The 22,824-nt window shown below is 38.1% G+C and overlaps 1 protein-coding gene across 6 annotated transcripts in view; it reads right to left on the minus strand.

The window, feature by feature from the left end:
• The window catches only part of LOC118563371, a 274,277-nt gene that overhangs the window by 119,411 nt on the left and 132,042 nt on the right, over positions 1-22,824 (minus strand). For all 6 annotated transcript variants that reach the window (XM_036137799.1, XM_036137803.1, XM_036137800.1 and 3 more), the window contains exon 6: positions 2,731-2,822. In XM_036137799.1, coding sequence (XP_035993692.1) covers positions 2,731-2,822 — 92 coding nt within the window. The remainder of the gene's footprint in view (positions 1-2,730; positions 2,823-22,824) is intronic.

Raw genomic sequence — 22,824 nt, forward strand, 5'->3', positions numbered from 1 at the left:
TATATATGATTTAGCAATGGCATCTAGGTGTTATTCGATTGTATCTGTTGCTTTATGTCTGTTGGTTGTGCTGTTCTTTTTGCATCTCTCTTTCCAGGTGACGGAGCAGACGGAGAAGGTTTTATCATTCTTTCCCTTTTATCTCCTCTTTCTTTCACCTCTACTCTTTTTTTTTCCTTTCTCTTTCACTTTTTGTTCTTCTTTACTCTCCCATTGTCATGTCCATATAATTTGAAATTCTCCTTGCAGGAATCATAATAAAGCTATTTACAAGCATAATTCAAGTGGAGCACTATGGCGAAAGCTGTTCGCTCCACTTGTAAAAGCAAAATCTGTCGAGACAGGACACTGGGCAAAAAAAAAAAAAAAAAAAAAAAAAAGTTTTCACAAGTTTTTTTTTTTTGCATGATTACTACATTCTGGACTTGAAATGGTACCCTCACAGAGTTTTAATGAAAGGGACTTATATACAGTAGAAAAACAGATGCTGCACTGTGATGTAATTGAGGTTTGGATTTGATTTGTTGTGTTTCATTTTTGTTTGGTTTGTGTTTAAACGTTGACTTTCCACTGATCAAAATCCTTGAAAATGTTTAAGACTAGGCTTAAAACTGTCCTTTTTTTTTTTTTTTTTTTTTTTTTACAAATCTTATAGTAACTAGTGGCTTAGGTTACCCTGAGCTATCTCTGAAGTTATGCTGATATAAGCTTTGGCTGCTGGAGGACATCAGCGTCTATTTTTCCACTGTTCTCCAGTTTGCATTGTTTGCTGTTATTTCAGCTTTTAACTTTTTGTTCTGTGATTTTTTTTTCTTCATAGTAGGTGCACCTGCTCTGATGTTCTGTTAGCTGTGGCATCATCCAGGGGAGACAGATCATCCGCTATTACGATATAACACAGAATTGCTTCCTAGATCAATGTGTGCTTCTGTGCTTTCTGTGTCTCTGCTCTGTCTTCTCTAACCCCCAGTCGGTCGAGGCATATGACCGTTCACACTGAGCCTGGTTCTGATGGAGGTTTTCCTCCCTGTTTATGGGGCGTTTTCCTCTCCGCTGTTGCTTCATGCATGCTCAGTATGAGGGATTGCTGCAAAGCCATCAACAATGCAGACGACTGTCCATGTGGCTCTACGCTTCTCCAGGAATTAATGCTTCTTGACTTGATGCAATCTACTGGGTTTCCTTACATAGGAAACCTTTTGACCAATCTTTATGATTTGATTTAATTTGACTTTGCAAAGTGCCTTGAGATAACATATCATGAATTGCCACAATATAAATAAAATTGAACTGAATAAAAACATTGAAGATGAAACAACTGCTGGCATTTCTATCTGATGAGCAGCAGAACACAGAGTATATGCATACAGCTATGAGGACCAACACAAAACAAGAGAGGACCAAAACTATCAAATTTATAAAAATGAAAGCAGGAATATATAAATGTCCCAAATAATAAACCAATACTGTAATATTCTGAGTTTAGTTCTGGTTTATGTTATTAGTTTTAGTTTTCCTCCTCTCTCCTGTCTTTAATTATCTGGCTGTTTTGAGTTCTGTCTTGTCTGGATCCTCGTTTAGTTGGTGTAATGTTTTGGTTTTCCTTGTTATTGTCATTACTTTTAGTCTAAGCCTGGTCTTCTGTCTTTAGGTTGTACTTCAGGGTAGTTTTGGTTTTTATCAGTTCTGGGGTTGCCTTTGTTCCTATTAGCCTTTTTTAGTCTCGCCCCTCCTTGATTATTTCCACCTGGTTTTGGTTAATTAGTCCCTCCCTCTTCATTCCTCCCTCAGTTCTCTGCACCTTGCCAAAATATCTCTACTCACTCCCTACACATAGGCAATCGGTAAGAGCTCCCCAATCTCTGCTAACTTTTGATGTCCTGTCTGTTTGTGCCCGACCTGTTTTCTGTCCTTCTGTTCTGAGCCTACCTGATCCCGTTTGGTCCTCATGGTCTCCCTGGATCCAGCTCTGTTCTTTTTCTGGGATCCAGCACCTGTTAACCCCGGATTGTGTTCCCGTTTTTTCCCCAAATCCCTTAATAAACCTTTTTGTTTGAGCGCTGCTCCGAGTCTGGTTGAATATCGAGTTCACTCTAAACAAATCATAACAAATACACTTAAAATGCACCAATTATTCCAAAACTGATTAATAATGGTATCCATACAATACATCTTTGTTTAAAATATTCCATTTTTTTACTTTACCAGATGTTTTATAATTTTATTGACCTTCAAATGTTTTTCTCTATTTATTTCCAACACATTATTTATGCATTTAATTTAAATTTTGCAGTTTTTTGTTGTTTCATTTCATCTTTTACTTTTACTTATAGATGAACCTTGTATTCTCTTTACATTCTTCTGTCTCCATTTTTACTTTTCTTTGTTCAATTCTGTCTCATTATGCAAATAAGGACGGTTATTTTTCATTGAGTGAATTCTTCTATTATTTGTCAATCAAAATTAAGGTTAAGGATCCATGTGCAGATCCATTCCCACCATTACTAGTCTTCCCACTATGGTGTTATATATGTGCCACCAAGCTGAGTGAGCAGTGAGACTGTATGTGTGTGTGTTTAAATCTCACACGTGCTTGCTCAATACATGTCCAACTATGAAAACTCTACTCAGCCTGCTCTGTGCTCACGCTTAGGCCCAAAAAACACCAGAGACAGAGCCGAGCGTGATGGTATGCCCCTGACACATGCATGCGTGTGTATGTCTGCTAACCTTTTGGTCACAAGACAAATTAGACCGTTCCATTTTGCGTGGTCTGGAGGGTGACGACGGGGAGGAGACAGATCTGTCTGGAACCCCTGGCACTGGAATCAGGAATTAGGAAATAATAGGGGTAAGAAGAAAGAAGAGCATTTTGCTTGAGTCAAAAATAGTAAAATATACACTCCTGAATAAAACATTAAGACCAGCAAGAATTCATATTTTGCACTGTTGAAAAATGTCGGACTCCTTAGTTTTCTCTGGTCCTCTGCCTGAACTGAGGCGATGACATGTTTAGCCACACATTCTGATTCAGATAATCTGCATCCATCCCACTTTGGACGGTGCAGCTCTTCTTTGTATGAACCCAGGGTTCAGAGCAGGAAGCAGAACCATAGTTAACAAACCTCTCTGCTTCTTTACTGTTACCCATCAATTACCGCATGGAGACTGGGACTTGCTCATGGCCAAAACCAAATAGATAAAAAATATATATTTAAAAAGGAGGAAATAATGAAAATCTCATTGAAGTAACACTCAAATTTAACCAAAAAATAAAACAATTAAATGTGTCTTATTGACTATAAGGTCTCTCTCTTGAAACTTAATAAATTGATTTCTGATAATGAGATAAATTTATTTTGTCTCACAGAAATCTGGCTGCAGGATAAGATAAGATAGGCTTTATTGATCTCACGTTGGAGAAATTCACTTGTCCCATCGGCTCAATAGTCAATAGTCAGAAGAAGGTGCCAAAAGTAGGAAAAGGTGCATCAGTTGTATACAGTGTATCTTCATATATACAGTGGATCAAAAAGAAAATGAGAAAAAATAAGAATAACTAGAACTGCAAGCAGTTATTAACACAACTGTGTCCCCAGGTTCACCACCAATCACATCGTGAAGTTTGCAGACGACACGACGGTGGTGGGCTTGGTTAGAGATGACTCTAGCTTCTTTTGCTGCCTTATCTACTTGTTCATTTCTTTTAATTCCATAATGTGCCGGCATCCATGCAAAATGTATAATTAAACCCATCATATTTATTCTATATAGTGTCTGTTGAATTTCTATTAAACTATCTGGCCTGCTTTCTGAGTGATTATACTGCAAACTAACTAAGGATGAACTACAATCTGAACATATGACTGATCTTAGTGGCTTAACTTCTTCAACCCATTGAACAGCTAATAATATTGCAATCATTTCTCCTGTATAAACTGAAAGTTCATCACTTATTCTTTTCCTAATTTTAACATTAAATTTGGGTACGATAAAGGCTACTCCTATTTGATTTGTTATATTTTTGAGGCATCTGTATACATTTTTACATAAGTATAATATTTATTTATTTATTTATTTTCTTTTTATTGAATTTTCTTATAATGGTACATAACATGACCAATTATACATTTTCTTTTCCCACTCTTTTCCCCTTTCCCTTCCTTTCCCCTCCCTTCTCTAAAGTATCATCCTGTCTCTTCGACTTTCCCTCCCTTCAACCCTTCACTTATTTGTGAGGATAGACATATGTGTGTCTCTATGTCTCTATACATATACTAATATACTTCTATCCTTATGCCTTTAACACAATATACATACATACAAACACAAATTTTTTTTAATAAATAAATAAATAAATAAATAAATAAGTAGAATGTATACATTCATACACACACACCTGTACATACACACATATATCTACCTACACATATATACATACATGAACACATACCCATATACACCTCCATATATGCATACGTGCATATACACATACATATATATTTACACATACGCACATGCAGGTACCCATACAAAAACATACCTGTACATACAGCATATACACATACTTAAGAGGAAAAAAAAGAAAAAAAATTATTTAATACTACTTAAATACCATTAATTCTTAGTGCTAGAAGTACCCAAAAATAACCTGAGTGGTATATAGCTTTCAGTTTATCCATCAGCAGTTATGACTTATTTTGATTATATCATTTAACTGTCTATATCTGTTGTACGCAAATATTCGATCAGGCCGCCCCATACTCCCTCAAATTTGTCTGGTCTATGTTTTAGATTGTACATTATTCTCTCGTTGGGGATACAGGAGACTAATTCACTAAGCCAAAAGGAGGGTAAAGGGGCTTCTTCGCTTTTCCATTTGAAAGCTATACATTTATTGGCTATTGCCCAGGCTATTCTCATGAACCTAACTTTGCTGCTGTCTGCGGCTAGCATTGAGGTGTCTCCCAGGAGAGCTAGCCTTGGTTCAATTGGTATATCCATTTTTGTCACTGTGGATATGGTTTTGAAAATTGTTATCCAGTAATTGGAAAGTTGTGAGCAGGACCAGAACATGTGGATAAGAGAGCCAATCTCAGTTTTACACCTTGGACAGTAGTGGGATATTGTGTGATTTATATTGTGTAGCCTTTCTGGAGTATAATAGATTCTGTGTATAAGGTTGTATTGAGTCAGCGTATGTTTGCTACTGTAAGAGAAGCGTTGAGCTTTTTCGCATATTTCCCTCCATTTTTAGTTTTCAAAGTTATAACCCAAGTCCGCCTCCCATTTTCCTCTCGCTTTAAGTATTTCCTTTCCCAGCAGACCCATAATACTGTTGTACATGTGGGAAATAAATCCCTGGAGTTCCTTCTTACTATTCAGTGCATTGTCCAGGGGTTGTGTCTTGATGGGCAAAAGTTTTACACCCTGTTGCTGTTGAATATAATGTCTAAGTTGTATGAATTTAAAAAATTGTCTGTGATCTAGATTATATTTATTTGCTAACTCCTGAAATGACATCAACGTCCCTTCTTTGTACAATTCCCCAAACGTCTTGATGCCGCTTGTGAACCATATGTGAGTAATACCGTCTTTTAATACTACAGGTAAAGGGGGGTTCGTATGGAAGGGGGTATTGTCATATAAGGATGAATAACTTTCAGGTTTTTTTTCGTAGTTCAAGCCATATTTTATAGGTTTGTTTTATAAATGGGTTTATTGTAAGCTGCTTTAGTGAGGGGACATACGGGATTCAAGATAGACGCATAGAGTTTAAGTCGTGCTGTTCCAGCTGTATCCAAGAGGGGGGTTGCGTTAGGTTGGCTTTCCACATCCAGATTGTCCGACATTGTGCTGCCCAATAATAGGCCTCAAAGTTAGGGAGTTTCAGTCCCCCTTCCCGAGGTGCATCCTGAAGCACTCTTAGCTTAATTCTAGGAGTTTTGTTCCTCCATATATACCTAGATATTATTGAATTTAGTTGCTTGTAGAAGTATTTAGGTATGGCAATTGGTAGCATTTGGAACAAAAAAAGAAACTTTGGTAGGATATTCATTTTAATATGCGACCTATCAATGACAAGGGGAGATTTACCCATTTGCTGAGTTCTGCTTCTGTTTTTTTAAGTAGAGGTAGATAGTTCAATGAAAAAGTCCTCGAGCGAGCGTTGGGGATCTGAAGGCCTAAGTATGTTAGTTTTTCTTGGCTCCATTGGAATGGAATATTGTGTCTTGATATTGTTTTCCCGGCTACATTAAGCGGCATGATTACACTCTTATTGAGATTAATCTTGTATCCCGAGATTGCACTGTAATCTCTTAGTGTTTCTAATAATGGTGGTATTGATATCTTGGGTTCCGTTAAATAAAGTAAAATATCATCTGCATATAGTGAAATTTTGTGAGTTGCCCCTCCTATTTGTTTCTCTTTAATTAAGGGGTGTGACCCTATTGCCACGGCCAGCGGTTCTATCGCTAATGCAAATAACAAGGGGGAGAGACCACAGCCTTGTCTTGTAGAGCGCAAGAGCATAATTTTAGAAGAAATTTCGTTATTCGTTTGTATTTGGACCGTTGGGTTTCTATATAGCATCTTGACGAATTTACAAAACGTAGATCCGAAATTCATTCTATTCATTACCTCATACAGATAGGGCCATTCTATACGATCAAAGGCTTTCTCTGCGTCTAGAGATATAGCTATTACTGGGGAGTTATCCGTTTCCGATGTATATATAATATTAAAAAGTCTTCTGACGTTGTCAATTGGAGAACGGTTGTGGATAAATCCAGTTTGGTCTGGATGAATTAAATCTAGGATATGTTTCCCTAGACGCAGCGCAAGTATTTTAGAAAATATTTTGTAGTCAGTAGATAGAAGTGAAATAGGTCTATACGAACTACATACCTTCGGGTCTTTCCCTAGTTTAGGCAAAACCGTTATTAGCGCTAACTCTAATGATTCCGGCAATTTTCCAATTTCAATTGCATGGTTGTACATTTGCAATAAAGGGTTAAGCAATTTAGTTAAGAAAGCCTTCAAAAAATCGGCCGGGAATCCGTCTAAGCCGGGGGATTTTCCTGATTTAATTTTGGAGACGGCTTCTACTATTTCGTTTGATTTTATAAGTCCTTCTAGGCTCTCTTTTGCAATGTCATCAAGTTTTACTAAATCATATTTATCTAGGAATAGTTTTGTTTTCTCAGGCGAGCTACCTTGGGTAGTGTAGAGTATTTCATAATATTGTTTAAAGGCATTGTTTATTTCTTTTGGATTAGTAATTGTGTTGGGGCCAGAATTCAGGATGTGTATTTCTCTCTGGGCATCTTCTCTTCGAATTTGCCAACCAACAGTTTTCCAACTTTATCCCCTTGCTCGTAGAACGTTTGTTTTGTCCTTCTCATTGCATTCTCTATTTTCTGTGTGGTTATAGTATTATATTCCAATTGTGATGTCCTTAGTTTTTGTCTAATCTCCATATTCTGTGTGGTCAAATACTTTCTTTCAAGTTGTTTTATTTCTTTTTCTAAGGATTCCACTTTTAATCTATGTCTTTTACGTTTACCATATGTGTAAGATATAATTTGGCCTCTAATATACACCTTCATTGATTCCCAAACTATGTCTGGTGTAGCGGAGTTTTGATTTTTCTCAAAGAAGAGATCTAATTGATTATTAACAAACTCAATAAATTCAGAATCGTTAAGCAGGTGGGAACTAAAGCGCCATCTTTTCAGAGAGCAAGAAGGCTCAGCGGAGGTGATCGAAATCATTAGCCCTGAGTGATCCGAAATAGTTCTTGCGAGATATTCACATGTATGGATTTTGTGAGTTTTAGCCAAGGGAACCAGGAAGAGGTCTATTCTTGAGTAACTGTCATGGGTTGAGGAGTAAAAGGAGTATTCCCGGATAGATTGGTTCTGACTCCGCCATATGTCGCAGAGTCCGAAGTTACGCATCTCTGCCTTTAGTGTTCTTGCTGCCTGCGTTAAAGTTGTCTGCTTGGTTGATGATCTGTCTATAGTGGGATTGAGCACTAGGTTAAAATCTCCTCCCATAATGATTTCGTCAGATGGACTTGTTAAGTTAAAAAAAAGATCATGGAAAATTTGCGGGTCATCATGGTTGGGTGCATATATATTTACTAATGTTAATGTTAATTAGTTGGGAAGAAATGGAGCCTCACACAACAACCCAGTGCCCTCCTTTGTCTTTTTTTGTAGAGATCAGTCGAAAAGGAATTTTTTTGTTTATTATTATGGCAACTCCTTTTGCTCGCAACGTATATGAAAAAAAGAATACCTGATTGTAACCCCCTTGTTTTAGTTTGTTATGTTCTGTATCATTCATATTTCCTGCAATAAAGCTATATCAATTTGGTGCTGCTTCAGATAGTTAATAATGCGTTTTCTTTCTATGCAATGATTAATACCTTTAACATTAAGAGTTAAACATCTATATTGCATGGGTGCATGTGTCATCATTTAGTTGGAGTTAATGGGGTAGCCTGAATGTAAAGGTACCGCTAGAGTGGAATAATATAAATATATATATATGTATATGCATATATATATATATATATATATGCATATATATATATATATATATATATATATATATATATATATATATATATATGGGAGAAAAACGAAAAAAGCAACACAAAAAAAACAGAAGACACACATATTGCACTTGTCTCCTTAAAAAGACAAGTAACAGTTAACCCTTACCCTTTGACCTCTATCGCTTTTGAGGTCCTCTAACCCTGGGTGGTATCAGCCCCCCAGCAAAAAAAATAATAAAAAATTTATAAAATGAAATGAACAGAAATGGGTCCCTTAATAAGCCCCTACCTGCCAAGAACGAACAGTATAATAGCAGGCAACCAAGCTTCTTTTAATAGCATAATTTAATGTTCAACCCAAATATTTACAACAGTAATTACAATAATCCAGGAAATCACCATTAACATGTTTTGCACATTACACCAACTCACAATGTGGTGGTCATAATAGTCTAAGGGGTTGTCAGTGCATGTCCAGTAAAGCCTGTGGGTGGTTGCCTTTAAAGTCAAGCCAAAGAATATAGAAACTATATATTTTCATTGTACCTCTAACTTTAAGATTGAGGCACAATTCCACAACACGGTTTATATATATATATATATATATATATATAAATGTATTTAACAAATGTTTACTGCCTTAACATGCCGAGTAATCTCTTTTAAAGTCCACTGTGTTTATGAAATGTGGAAGTGTGCATGTTCTTGTATTCATAAATACCGTGGATGTTCCTATTGATTTGAGCTGAATGCCTTAGGGTATTCTCTGTGCAGAAACGATGAAGCAGCTTCTGCAGAGACGAACGACTTAGTTCCTCCTGTTCACATGTCCACTCTAAATATGGACGGATACACCATCCCATACTTTATCCCAGCCTGTCGGAGCTGCTTCTTCAGAGGGTTAAACATCATTCTCTTTTGGTGTAGTCGGGGCAGAGGTCGGGAAATATCATGATCTTCGAGTTGCCATATCGCAGCTCTCCCTTCTCACGAGCAGTTTCCAGAATCTGGGTTACATCCCTGTAGCGAAGGAGTTTGAGAACAAAGGCTCTGGGAACCCCTAGTTCGTTCGGGCGCCTCTGCTGCGCGCGATGTGCTCTTTCTATCTCTATCGGACCAGCTAGTCCCAGAATTTCTGGTAGCCATCTCTCCAGAAATACCACAGCACTGGTCCCCTCCACTCCATGTGGAAATATTCTCAGATTCTTTCGGCGTTGTCTGTTTTCGTAGTCATCCAGTTTATCTGTCAGCTCCGCCACTTCCTTCTGGTGCCTCCGTTCCAACTCCACCAGCCCTTGGCAGAGATCCACGATATTAGCCTTGTAGTCCGAGCATTTAGCTTCCAATGCGGTTACTTTTGTGCTAGTCGCGTGTACAGCTTCGCTCATCTTTTCTAGTGCAGCGTCTACTTGATGCAGTCGGGTCGTGATGGAAGTTTGAATCGTTGCTGCAAATTTCTGCATTTCGGCGGAAAACCAAGACGGTGGTTCAGACGCCTGTAGCATGTTGTTAGCCGCGGATTCGGATGTTAGCTCCGCGTCGTTGCTGGTGGAAGCCGACGGCTTCGAGTCTTTTGAGTTGGTAGTAGGCTTTTTTTCGGAGTTTCCTTGTCCTCGGGGCCCTAATGTCGACATCGCGTTGTTCTTGATAAGCTTCCAATTTCCCACGTCTCTAGTAGGGCTTATTTACTATCATGTATTAAGTCATATGTTGAAAATATACTGAGGGCTGAATCAGTCCAACCGTTCAGCGTGCTGCCATCTTGCCTCAAAAAACAGTATAATATTTATCAATATATTCCTGTACTATATAAGAGTTTAATATAAATTCCTTATCCTTTCTTCTTTTCAACAAAGTAAAACCTACCCTAGCATCTGGAAGTATCCATGGTTGTAAACTGATAATGGAACTGTTTGACTTATACTAATCCGATCTATTTTGAATTCAGTTATTTTTTCCTGCACAATCCAACCAAAACTTCTAATATATTTTACTTCTTTTTCCCAACAGGGTTTTATTACCTGCAGAGTTGGATGATCCTTTCCATATTCTAGACTTGATCACCACTAAAGGTCTAAAAATTTCACAGGTCAATGTAACTGATGTTGCCCTATCTGATCACTTTTCTGTTACCTTTGAAAGCATAATTTCCAGTGACTCATTTAGCCAAAGGGACATCATAAGAAAACGGACCTTTAAGGACAATGCCACGGAAACTTTTATTCAAACTTACTCTGCTGCTTCAACCTTGGGCTGCAACTCAGTAGATGAGCTAGTAGATAACTTTCAGTCTAAAGTCTCAAGCATCATTGACCGTATTGCTCCAGTTAAAGTGAAAGTTCTTTCCGGGAAGAATAAATCTCCTTGGAGAAATGCTCCAACAGTTAGAGGTGAAAAAAGGGAATGTCGAAAAGCTGAACGCAGGTGGAGAAAGAGCAGACTCCAGGTTCACTATGACATCTATAAAGAGAGACTTTACAGATATAACTTACAACTGAAAAATGCAAGAGAATCTTTCTTCTCAGAGATCATCAAGAAAAACATTAATAATGCTTGTGTCTTATTTTCCACAGTTGACAGGCTAACAAATCCTCCTGTGTCCGTGACTTCCGAACTCCACTCCACCAGGGCCTGCAATGAATTTGCTAACTTCTTTACTGAGAAAATCCTAAAAATTAGAGGATCAGTCTGTACATCCACACCAGCTCTAGAACCAAAGCCGTATTCAGCAGGGACTTATCCTGACAAAATGTCCCAATTCAGCCAAATAAACTCCAAAAGCTTAGAGGAGATCATTCAGCAGCTAAGTTCCTCCTCCTGCTGTCTTGATGTTCTACCCACAGTTTTCCATAAGAAAGTTTTGCCTGTCATAGCGTCTGATTTGACTCAGATAATAAACACATCCCTTCTGTCAGGTGTTTTCCCCCAGTCCCTAAAAACAGCAATTATCAAACCACTGTTAGAAAAGAACAATTTAGACAAACTACTACTCCAGAACTACAGGCCCATCTCAAACCTCCCCTTTATCAGTAAGATTATTGAAAAAGCTGTGTTTCAACAATTAAACACCTTCTTAACAACGACCAGCCACTTTGACGTTTTCCAGTCTGGCTTCCGTGCTCACCACAGTACAGAGACCGCCCATATCAAGGTGTTTAATGACATCCATATAAATACAGACTGTGGAAGAACCACCATGCTTGGTTCTATTGGACCTCAGTGCAGCATTTGATACTGTCGATCACTCCATTCTGTTAGAGCGCCTGGAGAACTGGGTCAGCCTCTCTGGTACAGCTCTCCACTGGTTTAAATCCTACTTAAAGGACAGGGACTTTTTTGTATCAGTAGGTAACTTTACGTCAGAGATGACAAAAATCACATGTGGGGTGCTCCAAGGGTTCATCCTCCCCTCCTTTTCAATATCTACATGCTCCCTCTAGCTCAGATGATAAAAAACAACAACATCAGCTGCCATAACTATGCAGACGACACACATCTCTACATCACCATGTCACCAGGTGACTATAGACCAGCTCAAGCACTGAGTAAATGCCGAGAAGAAATCAATGCCTGGATGTGCCAAAATTTTCTTCAGTTGAATAAAAACAGAACAGAAGTAATCATTTTTGGACCAATAGAGGAGAGATCAAAAGTTAGCACACAGCTTCAGCCGCTTCAGCTAAAAACCACTAATCAGGCCCGAAATCTGGGAGTAGTAATGGACTCAGACCTGAACCTCCAAAAGCATCTAAAGACAGTTACAAGGTTGGCTTTCTATCACCTGAAGAACATTTCTAGGATTAAAGGACTAATGTCTCAACAGGATCTGGAAAAACTAATCCATGCGTTTATTTTTAGTCGAATAGATTACTACAACGGTGTTTTTACAGGTCTGTCTAAAAAGTGGATCAGACAGCTGCAGCTGATCCAGAACGCTGCCGCCCGCGTCCTCACTAAGACTAAGAAAGTAGAGCACATCACCCCAGTTCTAAAGTCCTTACACTGGCTCCCTGTATCTCAGAGAATAGACTTTAAAATACTTCTGTTAGTCTATAAATCCCTGAATGGCTTAGCACCTAAATACATTACAGACTTGTTATCAGTGTATCAACCATCCAGACCACTCAGGTCTTCTGGCTCCAGCCTACTCTGCATACCTAGAACCAGAACTAAACAAGGAGGAGCAGCATTTAGTTCCTATGCTCCAATTATCTGGAACAAACTTCCAGAAAATTGTAAAGGTGCGGAAAGCCTGAGTTCCTTTAAATCAAGATTAAAAACACATTTCACTGCATGAAAAGTGTGATTTTCGTCACTATGCGGCACTGTAGATTGTCGTGGAAGTTCAGGTTTACGGCTGTTCACGGTAATTTGCAGGCAACACCGAAAACTGCCATGAATTGTCAGAAATTGACGTGGGCTTTCCTAGGCAGTGGTCCCCCCATAACCTCCCTCCTCCTAATTCTAGGGGAGGCTTTAACATGTAAATGAAAATGCTGTGAGCTATACAAACGCAAATCAGTGTTGCAGGTGGAGGTTTCGCCTTTCTTAGCAAGACAGAACCACATTTCTTCCTTAATGCAGACTTTAGCTGTGGGTGATTGTAGAATGGTATGTGACCACAAGTCTTACAAACCTTTGTGCCATCGCGTCTGAGCTCATAGGTTTCAGTAAGCATGTATACTGTCATACATTTTGGACAAACCACATACTGTAAGAAGTTGTCACAGAGGACACCAGTCCATTTCCTCAAGGAGAATAAAGTCTTTGGAATATTGCTTGCAAAGGCAGTGAGGGAATTAGCACACACAGACAACATTTCCAAGTATCCACATGAAATGTTTGATGCACAGAAGAAGTGATGTGATGGCATTGTCAGAAATCTTGAAGGTTGATTGCCATGACAAAAGCATCATAGCCAGAAGTTTCATCAACCTCCTGGTTTTTCACTTGTGGACTGATCACTTCGTAAAATGTGTTATTTAGTTAGAAGTTATAAATTTACTGAAGGCTGTGGCTGGAAATAATTGGGGTGCAGATAGACAATCATTATTAAACATATATAGGGCTCTCATGAGATCAATAATACATTATGGCAGTTTTATTTATGGAGCAGCAGCTAAAACAACATTACAAAGAATAGATAGATTACAAAGTAGGGCTTTACGTATATGCACAGGAGCAGTGAAAACAACACCTATCAACGCTCTTTTAGTAGAGACTGGAGAAACTCCACTGGAATTCAGAAGAATTAAATTAGGTTTAGTATATTGGATGAAAATTAAAAGTAGTATGGATGAAAATGTTATTTCAACAATTTTACAAACTTGTTGGGAATAAAAGGACAGGCCAAGAATAGAGTCTTAAAGGATTATTGGGAAATAAATGAAATATAAAGGATAGATTAAGGAAAGCATTATTTATTTATTATTTATTATCTTCAGAATACAAAATTAACAAATAGAATTTAATAGATGTAAAGCAGTGTTGCTACACACTCATGAACAGTAGGTGGCGGAATGCACCTTAAAGTTGCTTGTGATCCGCCATGATAGAAGAGAAGAAGAAGAAGAAAAAACGTGCTGAGCCCTCCGCTCCTGTGTTCATGTCCGCTTCTGAGCCTGAAGATGAAATAAAACCTTGATGGTAGCCTAATAATAGTGTAGTAGCCTACATAGGATAACATGAATATACAGCATAATATATATATATATATATATATATATATATATATATATATATATATATATATATATATATATATATATATATATATTTATGTATATAAATATATATATATATATATATATATAGATATAGATATGCCAACCAATCACAAGCGATTTCACTTGTTTGAAAGTAGTGGCTCCATCCAATACTCAGTAAGAACATTCAAGCCTGGCCTGGCCACGTGTGGTTTTGCTGCCAATCACGAGCGATTTTACTTGTTCAAAAGAAGTTTCATCCAATACTGAGTAGGTTACTCAAGCCAGACCTGGCCAGCCGCGTGGGTTCGCTGCATTCATATGCTAATTAGCCAGCCATTAGTACAGCTGATCGCTCTCCACATACGTCATTGTCCGGTTCCGACAATTTGTGTCACTGACAAACGGCGACAAGCGCGGATTGCAAATTGTCGTTAACTGCCGAAAATGAGGGAGATCTGCGGTAGTTTACGGGGACGAAAATCTCACTTTTCATGCAGTGTTTGTTTAAGATTGCCTTCAACTGTTCTAGTTAACTGAATCACCACTTTTTTGTTCTTTTTTTCTATCTACATATTACTCCTACTTGCTATTATTCTGTTTTGTTTTGCTATATTTTAATCATGTAAAGCACTTTGCATTGTCTTTGTACTGAATTGTACTATACAAATAAATTTGCCTTGCCTTTCTATGACCTTTACTGTTGGAGTAGTTTTAATTGCTCCTGTACATAATCTCAATGCTTGATACTGAATCCGATCTAATTTTAGTAGATTTGTCTCTGCTGCTGAATTATAAACAATACTTCCATGATCACTGATCTAATTAATCCTGTATATATATTCTTTAGTGCTATTCTATCTGCTCCCCACTCCCTACCAATTAAACATGTCATAATATTTATTACTTTCTTGCATATGTCTAAGACTCTTTGAATGTATATATTCCATGTTATTTTTTCGTCACACCAAACCCCTAAAAATATAAATTGTTTCACTCTTTCTATTTCTTGATTATATCATTTTAATATAACATCATTAATTTTTTTCCTTGAAAAGAACATTGTTTTAGTCCTATCCACAGAGAATTTAAATCCCCATTTTAATGACCATTCTTCAACTTTAAAAATAGCTTCTTGCATCTTTTTAGTAATAAATTCAAAATTCCTTCCTCTCTTCCACATAGCTCCATCATCATCAAAAAGATAAAAACCCATTCCATTATCTATATTTTGAAACACATCATCTATCATTATCGAAAATAATAAAGGACTTATTAAATTCCCTGTGGAGTACCATTTTCAACAATATATTTCTCAGAATGATAATTACCTATTTGAATTTGTATTTGTCTTTTAGTTAGAAAATCTTTGATCCACCAATACATCCTACCTGCAATACCCATCTTTATAATTTTTCTTAATAAACCTTCTTTCCACAATATATCGTATGCCTTTTCAATATCAAAAAACACTGCTACAATACTTTCTTTATTAATTTGAGCTTTTCTGATTTCAAATTCCAATTCCTCCCTCTTCAAGTTTCTGCTCCGCTTAGAAATATCACGGGATGTGACATCACACATGATGTGCCTAAATATGTGTAAAATGGCAGACCTATTCACAGCTCTGGATAGTCAGAGCTCTGGATGGCTCATGGCCTCAGATAATGGACTTGTGTATATACTTGTCCTGTTAGATCTCAGTGCTGCATTTGATACAGTTGATCACAATATTCTCCTACAAAGACTTGAGCATACTGTAGGGATTAAGGGTGGTTTAAATCTTATCTGTCGGACAGATTCCAGTTTGTTCATGTTAATAATAAATCTTCCTCAAACTCTAGGGTCACTTGTGGAGTACCACAGGGTTCAGTCCTTGGACCAATTCTATTTACCATATATATGCTTCCGATTGGCAAAATTATCAGACAGCATGGGATTAATTTCCACTGTTATGCTGATGACACTCAGCTATATTTATCCATAAATCCTGATGAATCCAATCAGTTACTTCGACTGCAGTCATGTCTTGATGACATCAAAAGCTGGATGACTTTAAATTTCCTGCATTTAAATTCTGACAAGACAGAAGTTGTAATCTTTGGGCCAGAGTCTTCAAAAAATAAAGTTCTTAATCAATCACTTAATCTGGATGGCATTAACTTGGCCTCTGGTAATAAAGTTAAAAATCTTGGTGTTGTTTTCGACCAAGACATGTCATTTAAATCCCATATTAAACAGGTTTCCAGAGTTTCCTTTTTTCACCTCCGGAATATCGCCAAAATTAGAAACATTCTGCCCAGGAGTGATGCTGAAATACTAGTCCATGCATTTTTTACTTCAAGGCTGGACTATTGTAATTCTTTACTATCAGGAAGTCCACAAAATGCAGTTCGAAGTCTTCAGCTGATTCAAAATGCTGCGGCAAGAGTTCTGATGAAAATCAACAAGAGGGATCATATTTCTCCAGTTTTAGCTTCCCTTCATTGGCTTCCTGTTAAATCAAGAATAGAATTTAAAATTCTCCTTCTAACGTATAAAGCCCTTAATAATCAAGCTCCATCATATATCAGAGCTCTGATTACCCCGTATGTTCCTAACAGAGCACTTCGCTCTCAGACTGCAGGTCTGCTGGTGGTTCCTAGAGTCTCTAAAAGTAGAATGGGAGGCAGATCCTTTAGCTATCAGGCTCCTCTCCTGTGGAACCAACTCGCAGTTTTGGTCCGTGAGGCAGACACCCTATCTACTTTTAAGACTAATGTTAAAACTTTCCTTTTTGACAAAGCTTATAGTTAGAGTGGCTCATACCCTGAGCTATCTCTATAGCTGTGCTGTTATAGGCCTAGGCTGCTGGAGGACATCAGGGTCTAATTTTCTCACTCTACTGATTTCTACTGTTCTTCAGTCTACTGTTCTCCAGTTTTGCATTGTATTACATTGAAATGACTGTCGTCATTTCAGCTTTTAACTTTTTGCTCTCTCTCTTTTTCTTCATAGTAGGTACACCTGGTCTGGCGTTCTGTTAACTGTGACATCATCCAGAGAAGACGGCTCACCCGCTACTACCATCTAATGTAGAACAGATTACTAGATCAATGTGTGCTTCTGTGCTTTTTTGTCTCTCTTGTTGTGTCTCTGCTCTGTCTTCCGTAACCCCAGTCGGTCGAGGCAGATGACCGTTCATATTGAGCCCGGTTCTGCCGGAGGTTTTCCTTCCCGTTAATGGGGAGTTTTTCTTCCCACTGTCGCTTCATGCTTGCTCAGTATGAGGGATTGCAGCAAAGCCATGTACAATGCAGACGACTCTCCCTGTGGCTCTACGGTTCCCCAGGAGTGAATGCTGCTTGTCGGGACTTTGATGCAATCAACTGGTTTCCTTATATAGGACATTTTTGACCAATCTGTATAATCTGACCCAATCTGTATAATATGATTGAACTTGATTTTGTAAAGTGCCTTGAGATGACATGTTTCATGATTTGGCGCTATATAAATAAAATTGAATTGAATTGAATTGAATCAGTGTGCAACTTTCAAAAACGTCAATACATGCAGTGAGAGAATTGTTACACCTGATTCAAGGAATACATCCTGAAAATCCAAGATCGTTACACCACAAAATTGATTTTTGGTAATTTTTTGAAGTTTTCAAGGTTTTTTTCACACATTTGGAAATAGGCCCCCGCCCACTTGTTTCAATCATTACCATATTTAATACTTTAGTTCAGGGCTGTGACTGGAAGGGGATGAAGAAGGTTTTGTAAAAATCCGATCAGCCATTCTTGCGTAGTAGATTTCTTGACATCACAGCGTCCCCTAGTGATAGGCAATCCTCAAACGCGGGACACGTGTGCAAAATCTTATATGGAGTATGGGTTCTGAAGGACATGGTAAAATCTGTTATGGTTTTAGAATAGTCAGCAATTACATTTAGAGCTAGCTAGCTAACAATCACTTATTTTAGCGTTACTTTTCGAAAAAGTCAAAATTAAAAAAATCCGCCGTGTTAACTTTTTTTATTTGTCCATTACGCAGTTACATATGGAGTTTTGCGCGGATTGCATAAAAAATGTAGGAAGAGTTTAACAAGAAAGGTTTAACCTTTGTAGCCATGTAGCGCGAAAACTACCTGGGAAATGAAGGGTGTGCCAATTGCCTTTATTTTGCAGAATCATCCAATAAACAAAGTGATATCAAGATTTTGAGTGTGGGACCAGTAGTTTGGTGGTTATAGGCCGAAACGCATTGTCCTTTGTTATAGCGCCCCCTAGTTGTTGAGGGATCGGAATTTCTGGGTTTGAGTAGTGGTGCACATTCTGTACTTGGATACCTGATTCAATAGGTTCGTTACAAATCCGCATGGGCCGCACAACGCGTTTTAGTTCCGTAATAATAATAATGAACTAGAACTGCAAGCAGTTATTAACGGGTTCCAAGCCCACGCACCGCCCCCTTTGAGCATGTTCCTGGACTTCAGCATTCAACACCCTCATCCAAGCCCACCTACGCCGCGCCCCCTTTGAGCATGTTCCTGGACTTTAGCGTTCAACACCCTCATCCCACAGCATCTGGTGGAAAAACTGGAACATCTGGGCTTCAGCACACCCCTCAACACTTCCTCACCTCCTGACCACTGTCAGTCCAGGTCTGACGGACCACCTCTGATGTCATCACCCTCAGCACGGGCTCCCCTTAGGGCTGCATCCGCAGCCCCCTGTTGTTTACTCTGATGACACACGACTGCACCCCCAGGTTCACCCCCAATCACATCATGAAGTTCGCAGATGACACAAACTCATCAACAGCTCAGCTGTGGAGGTGGTTAGCAGCACCAAATTCCTCAGGGTGCACATCACAGACAACCTCACCTGCTCTGTGAACACCACATCTGGTGAGGAGGGCACAGAAGCGCTTGTACTTCCTGCGGAGGATGAGAGCCCACCTGCCCCCACCCATCCTCACAACCCTCTACACAAGTACCATAGAGAGCATTCTGACCAGCTGTCTCTCTGTGTGGTGTGGAGGCGGCAGCACCTTCCGACTGGTGGAAAACAACGGTTGTCAAGCTTCTGAAGTTTGCGCACGACACCACTCTCATGGGATTTATCTCTGATGGTGACGAGTCCGCCTACAGGTGGGAGGGTGACCATCTGGTGACCTGGTGCAGGGAGAACAACTTAGAGCTCAACACTGTAAAAATAGTGGAGATGGTTGTGGCCTTCAGGAAGAACTCAGCCCCAGCTACCCCAACACCCTCTGTGACTATATATGATATATTTCAGTCATCAGTCAAGTCAAATTATGTTGCGAGTTCAGTTGTTTTTTTCTTTTCTTCAGTAGTTCGTGTAGTTACCACTGGCAAGTTCACGTCAGTAAGAAGAATGGAGTTTGTCAACGGAGGTTCAGTTCTGCTTGGGGCACAGGCTCGCCATGTCCTTTCAGAGAGAATCCATGGAATCTGATCCAGTAGTCTGATCCAGCTTTTTGATCAGCAACAACAAAAAAACCTAGCCTGCACACGCCAATATTATTATTGCATTCAGCTAAATAAACTCACTTTATCAATTTTTACAGCATTGTTTTTTTTCTTCATTCCTCACATTGACATTGCGATGTTTTACATGCACTTTAAATTTTTTTCCCAACTCAAAACACCGGAATCATCTTTAACCCATGTAAAACAAAAATATAAAATCCTTTAATTATGAAACTATGACCTGTAATTTAACAAATTACAGCATAGGTTTTTTTAATCCTCTTCCAAGTCTTTGTAAATCATGAGATGAAATACAGTTATCACCTTACCAAAGAGCATGAAATCCTTCTACATCCAATACTCTCCTTCATCATCCATTGTATGGACGAAACCCAGCGCTGAACACAGAGAAATGTTGGACTGGATCAAATACTGCGTGTGTGATGGGTTCAAGTACCTCGCTCAACGTAGGAATTTACACATGTACAGCCTCAAGCTATTTAACTAAGATGTAAACGAGGTTTAAAATGTCTACTGTTTAGTTTGATATTAATGAACAGTCATAATTTTAATTTACATGAAGTATGTTTGAACTAGAAGAATTAACAGTGGGATGTTGATAAACTGACTGTATATTTGTATTGTAGTGCTGAACCATAGATTTACTTCTGAGTCAGTTAGCTTGCAGTTAGTTGACCTCCACGCAGATTTGGCTCTGAAGGAACAGTCTGTTAAGGGTGATCCTATATATATATATATATATATATATATTATATTATATATATATATATATATATATATATATATATATATATATATATGCTGGAGATAGGCACCAGCAGCCCCGCAACCCCATGAGGAATTAAGCGGGTCAAAAAATGGATGGATGGATATATGTGTGTGTGTTTGTAGAGATCCATCCATGATCAAATCCTGTCCTCTGCTGGAATTTTTAAATGTATTCCATACAACGCCACATTAAAGCATTAGTGTATATATATATATATATATATATATATATATATATATATATATATATATATATACACTAATGCTTTAATGTGGCGTTGTATGTATGTATACATACATATATATATATGGATACATACATATATACATACAAAATTATTGAAGTGGACTTCTAAGTTTTAATTGAATACCCCTTACTTAGACTATTAATGGTAAGAGTTGTTGTAGTTGCAAAAACAAGCCACGAGATGGAGCCCTTGCTTCATTTTCTGAAAAGCTCTTTACAATAGGTTTTTGTCAAACTATCTAAATAAATATTTCTTTTAAATCAACGGTTTGCTCTAAAATTCTGAAAATATTCATGAATGCCCAAGAGTGTTTTATCTAACCACACGATTTTTTTGATGGTCATTAAAAAAATGGATTCAGATAAAAAAAATAAATTAAACTTTATAATCTTGTATCATTAATTTTTAAAGTCTTGTAAATTGTTCAAAATCGCCTGGATTTTTACCAAACTGTAAGACATGTTTAATCTGGCTGTGCTTTACGGATAGAGGCCATTTTTATTGGGATTGACCAATATTTGTGGAAAATACATTGATTTCTCCATTTTACAAAATTTGAAAAAAACAGAGTGTGGCACTTTCAAACACTGGAATACATGCAGTGAGAGAATTGTTGCACCTTATTCAAGGAATACATCCTGAAAATCTGAGCTTGTTACACCACACAAGTGATTTTAGGTGAATTTTTGAAGTTTTCAAGTTTTTTTCCACACTTTTGGAAATAGGCCTCGCCCACTTGTTTCAATAAATACCATATTTAATACTTAGTTAAGGGCAATGTCTGGAAGGGAATGAAGAAGGTTTTGTAAAAATCCGATCAGCCATTCTTGCGTAGTAGATTTCTTGACATCACAGCGCCCCCTAGTGATGGACGATCCTCAAATGCGGGTCACATGTGCAAAATATTATTTGGACTATGGGTTATGAAGGACATGTCAAAATCTGTTATGGTTTTACAATAATCAGCAATTACATTTAGAGCTAGCTAGCTAACAATCACTTATTTTAGCGTTACTTTTCGAAAAAGTCAAAAATCCGCCGCAATAACTTTTTTTATTTGTCCATGACACGCTTATATATAAAGTTTTGCGCGGATTGCAGAAAAAATGTAGAAGGAGTTTAACAAGAAAGGTTTAACCTTTGTGGCCATGTAGCGCGAAAACCAGCTGGGAAACGAAGGGTGTGCCAATTCCCTTTATTTTGCAGAATCATCCAATAAACAAAGTGATGTGAAGTTTTTGAGTGTGGGACCAGTAGTTTGGTGGTTATAGGCCAAAACGCATTGTCCTTTGTTATAGCGCCCCCTAGTTGTTGAGGGGTCTGAATTTCTGGGTTTGAGTAGCGGTGCGCATTCTGTACTTGGATACCTGATTCAATAGGTTCGTTACAAATCCGCGTGGGCTGCACAACGCGTTTTAATTCCGTAATAATAATAATAAATAATTTAAAAACACACGAAAAACAATAGTGTTCTCTGCTCACAGAGCAGACGAACGGCATATATATATATATATATATATATATATATATATATATATATATATATATATATATATATACATACATACATATGTATTGACATATATTCACTTGGTGATAGCAGCAGAAGTCACTTCCTTTAGGATTATTGCACGGGTTATAGCACAGTGTATTAAATAGATTATTGCACATTAGTTATTGCACATTATTATATTATTACAGTTATGGTTACAGTTATAGTGCAGCATTGTATAATCTGGTAGCAGCAGGAATGAATGATCAGCGGTAGCGCTCCTTTTTACAGACAGGGTGTCTAAGTCTGGTACTAAGTCTGCTCAGCTCCTCTACAGTCTGGTGCAGGGGGTGGATGGTGTAGTGATACAGAATGTATCATGCGCGCTGTTGAGTGGCTACTACGAGTAAACGGCAGTAAACGTATGTCCTGGCGCCAGTCCATTTGTTATACACTTTATTAAGTACACGGCACAACACATGGTGTCAGAATTTGACGACCCCTCTCCTATATGAAGACAGAAGCTTTAAAAAGCAAGTAAGAGAAGT

This window comes from Fundulus heteroclitus, chromosome 6 (assembly GCF_011125445.2).
Source record: "Fundulus heteroclitus isolate FHET01 chromosome 6, MU-UCD_Fhet_4.1, whole genome shotgun sequence".
Lineage (NCBI taxonomy): Eukaryota > Metazoa > Chordata > Actinopteri > Cyprinodontiformes > Fundulidae > Fundulus > Fundulus heteroclitus.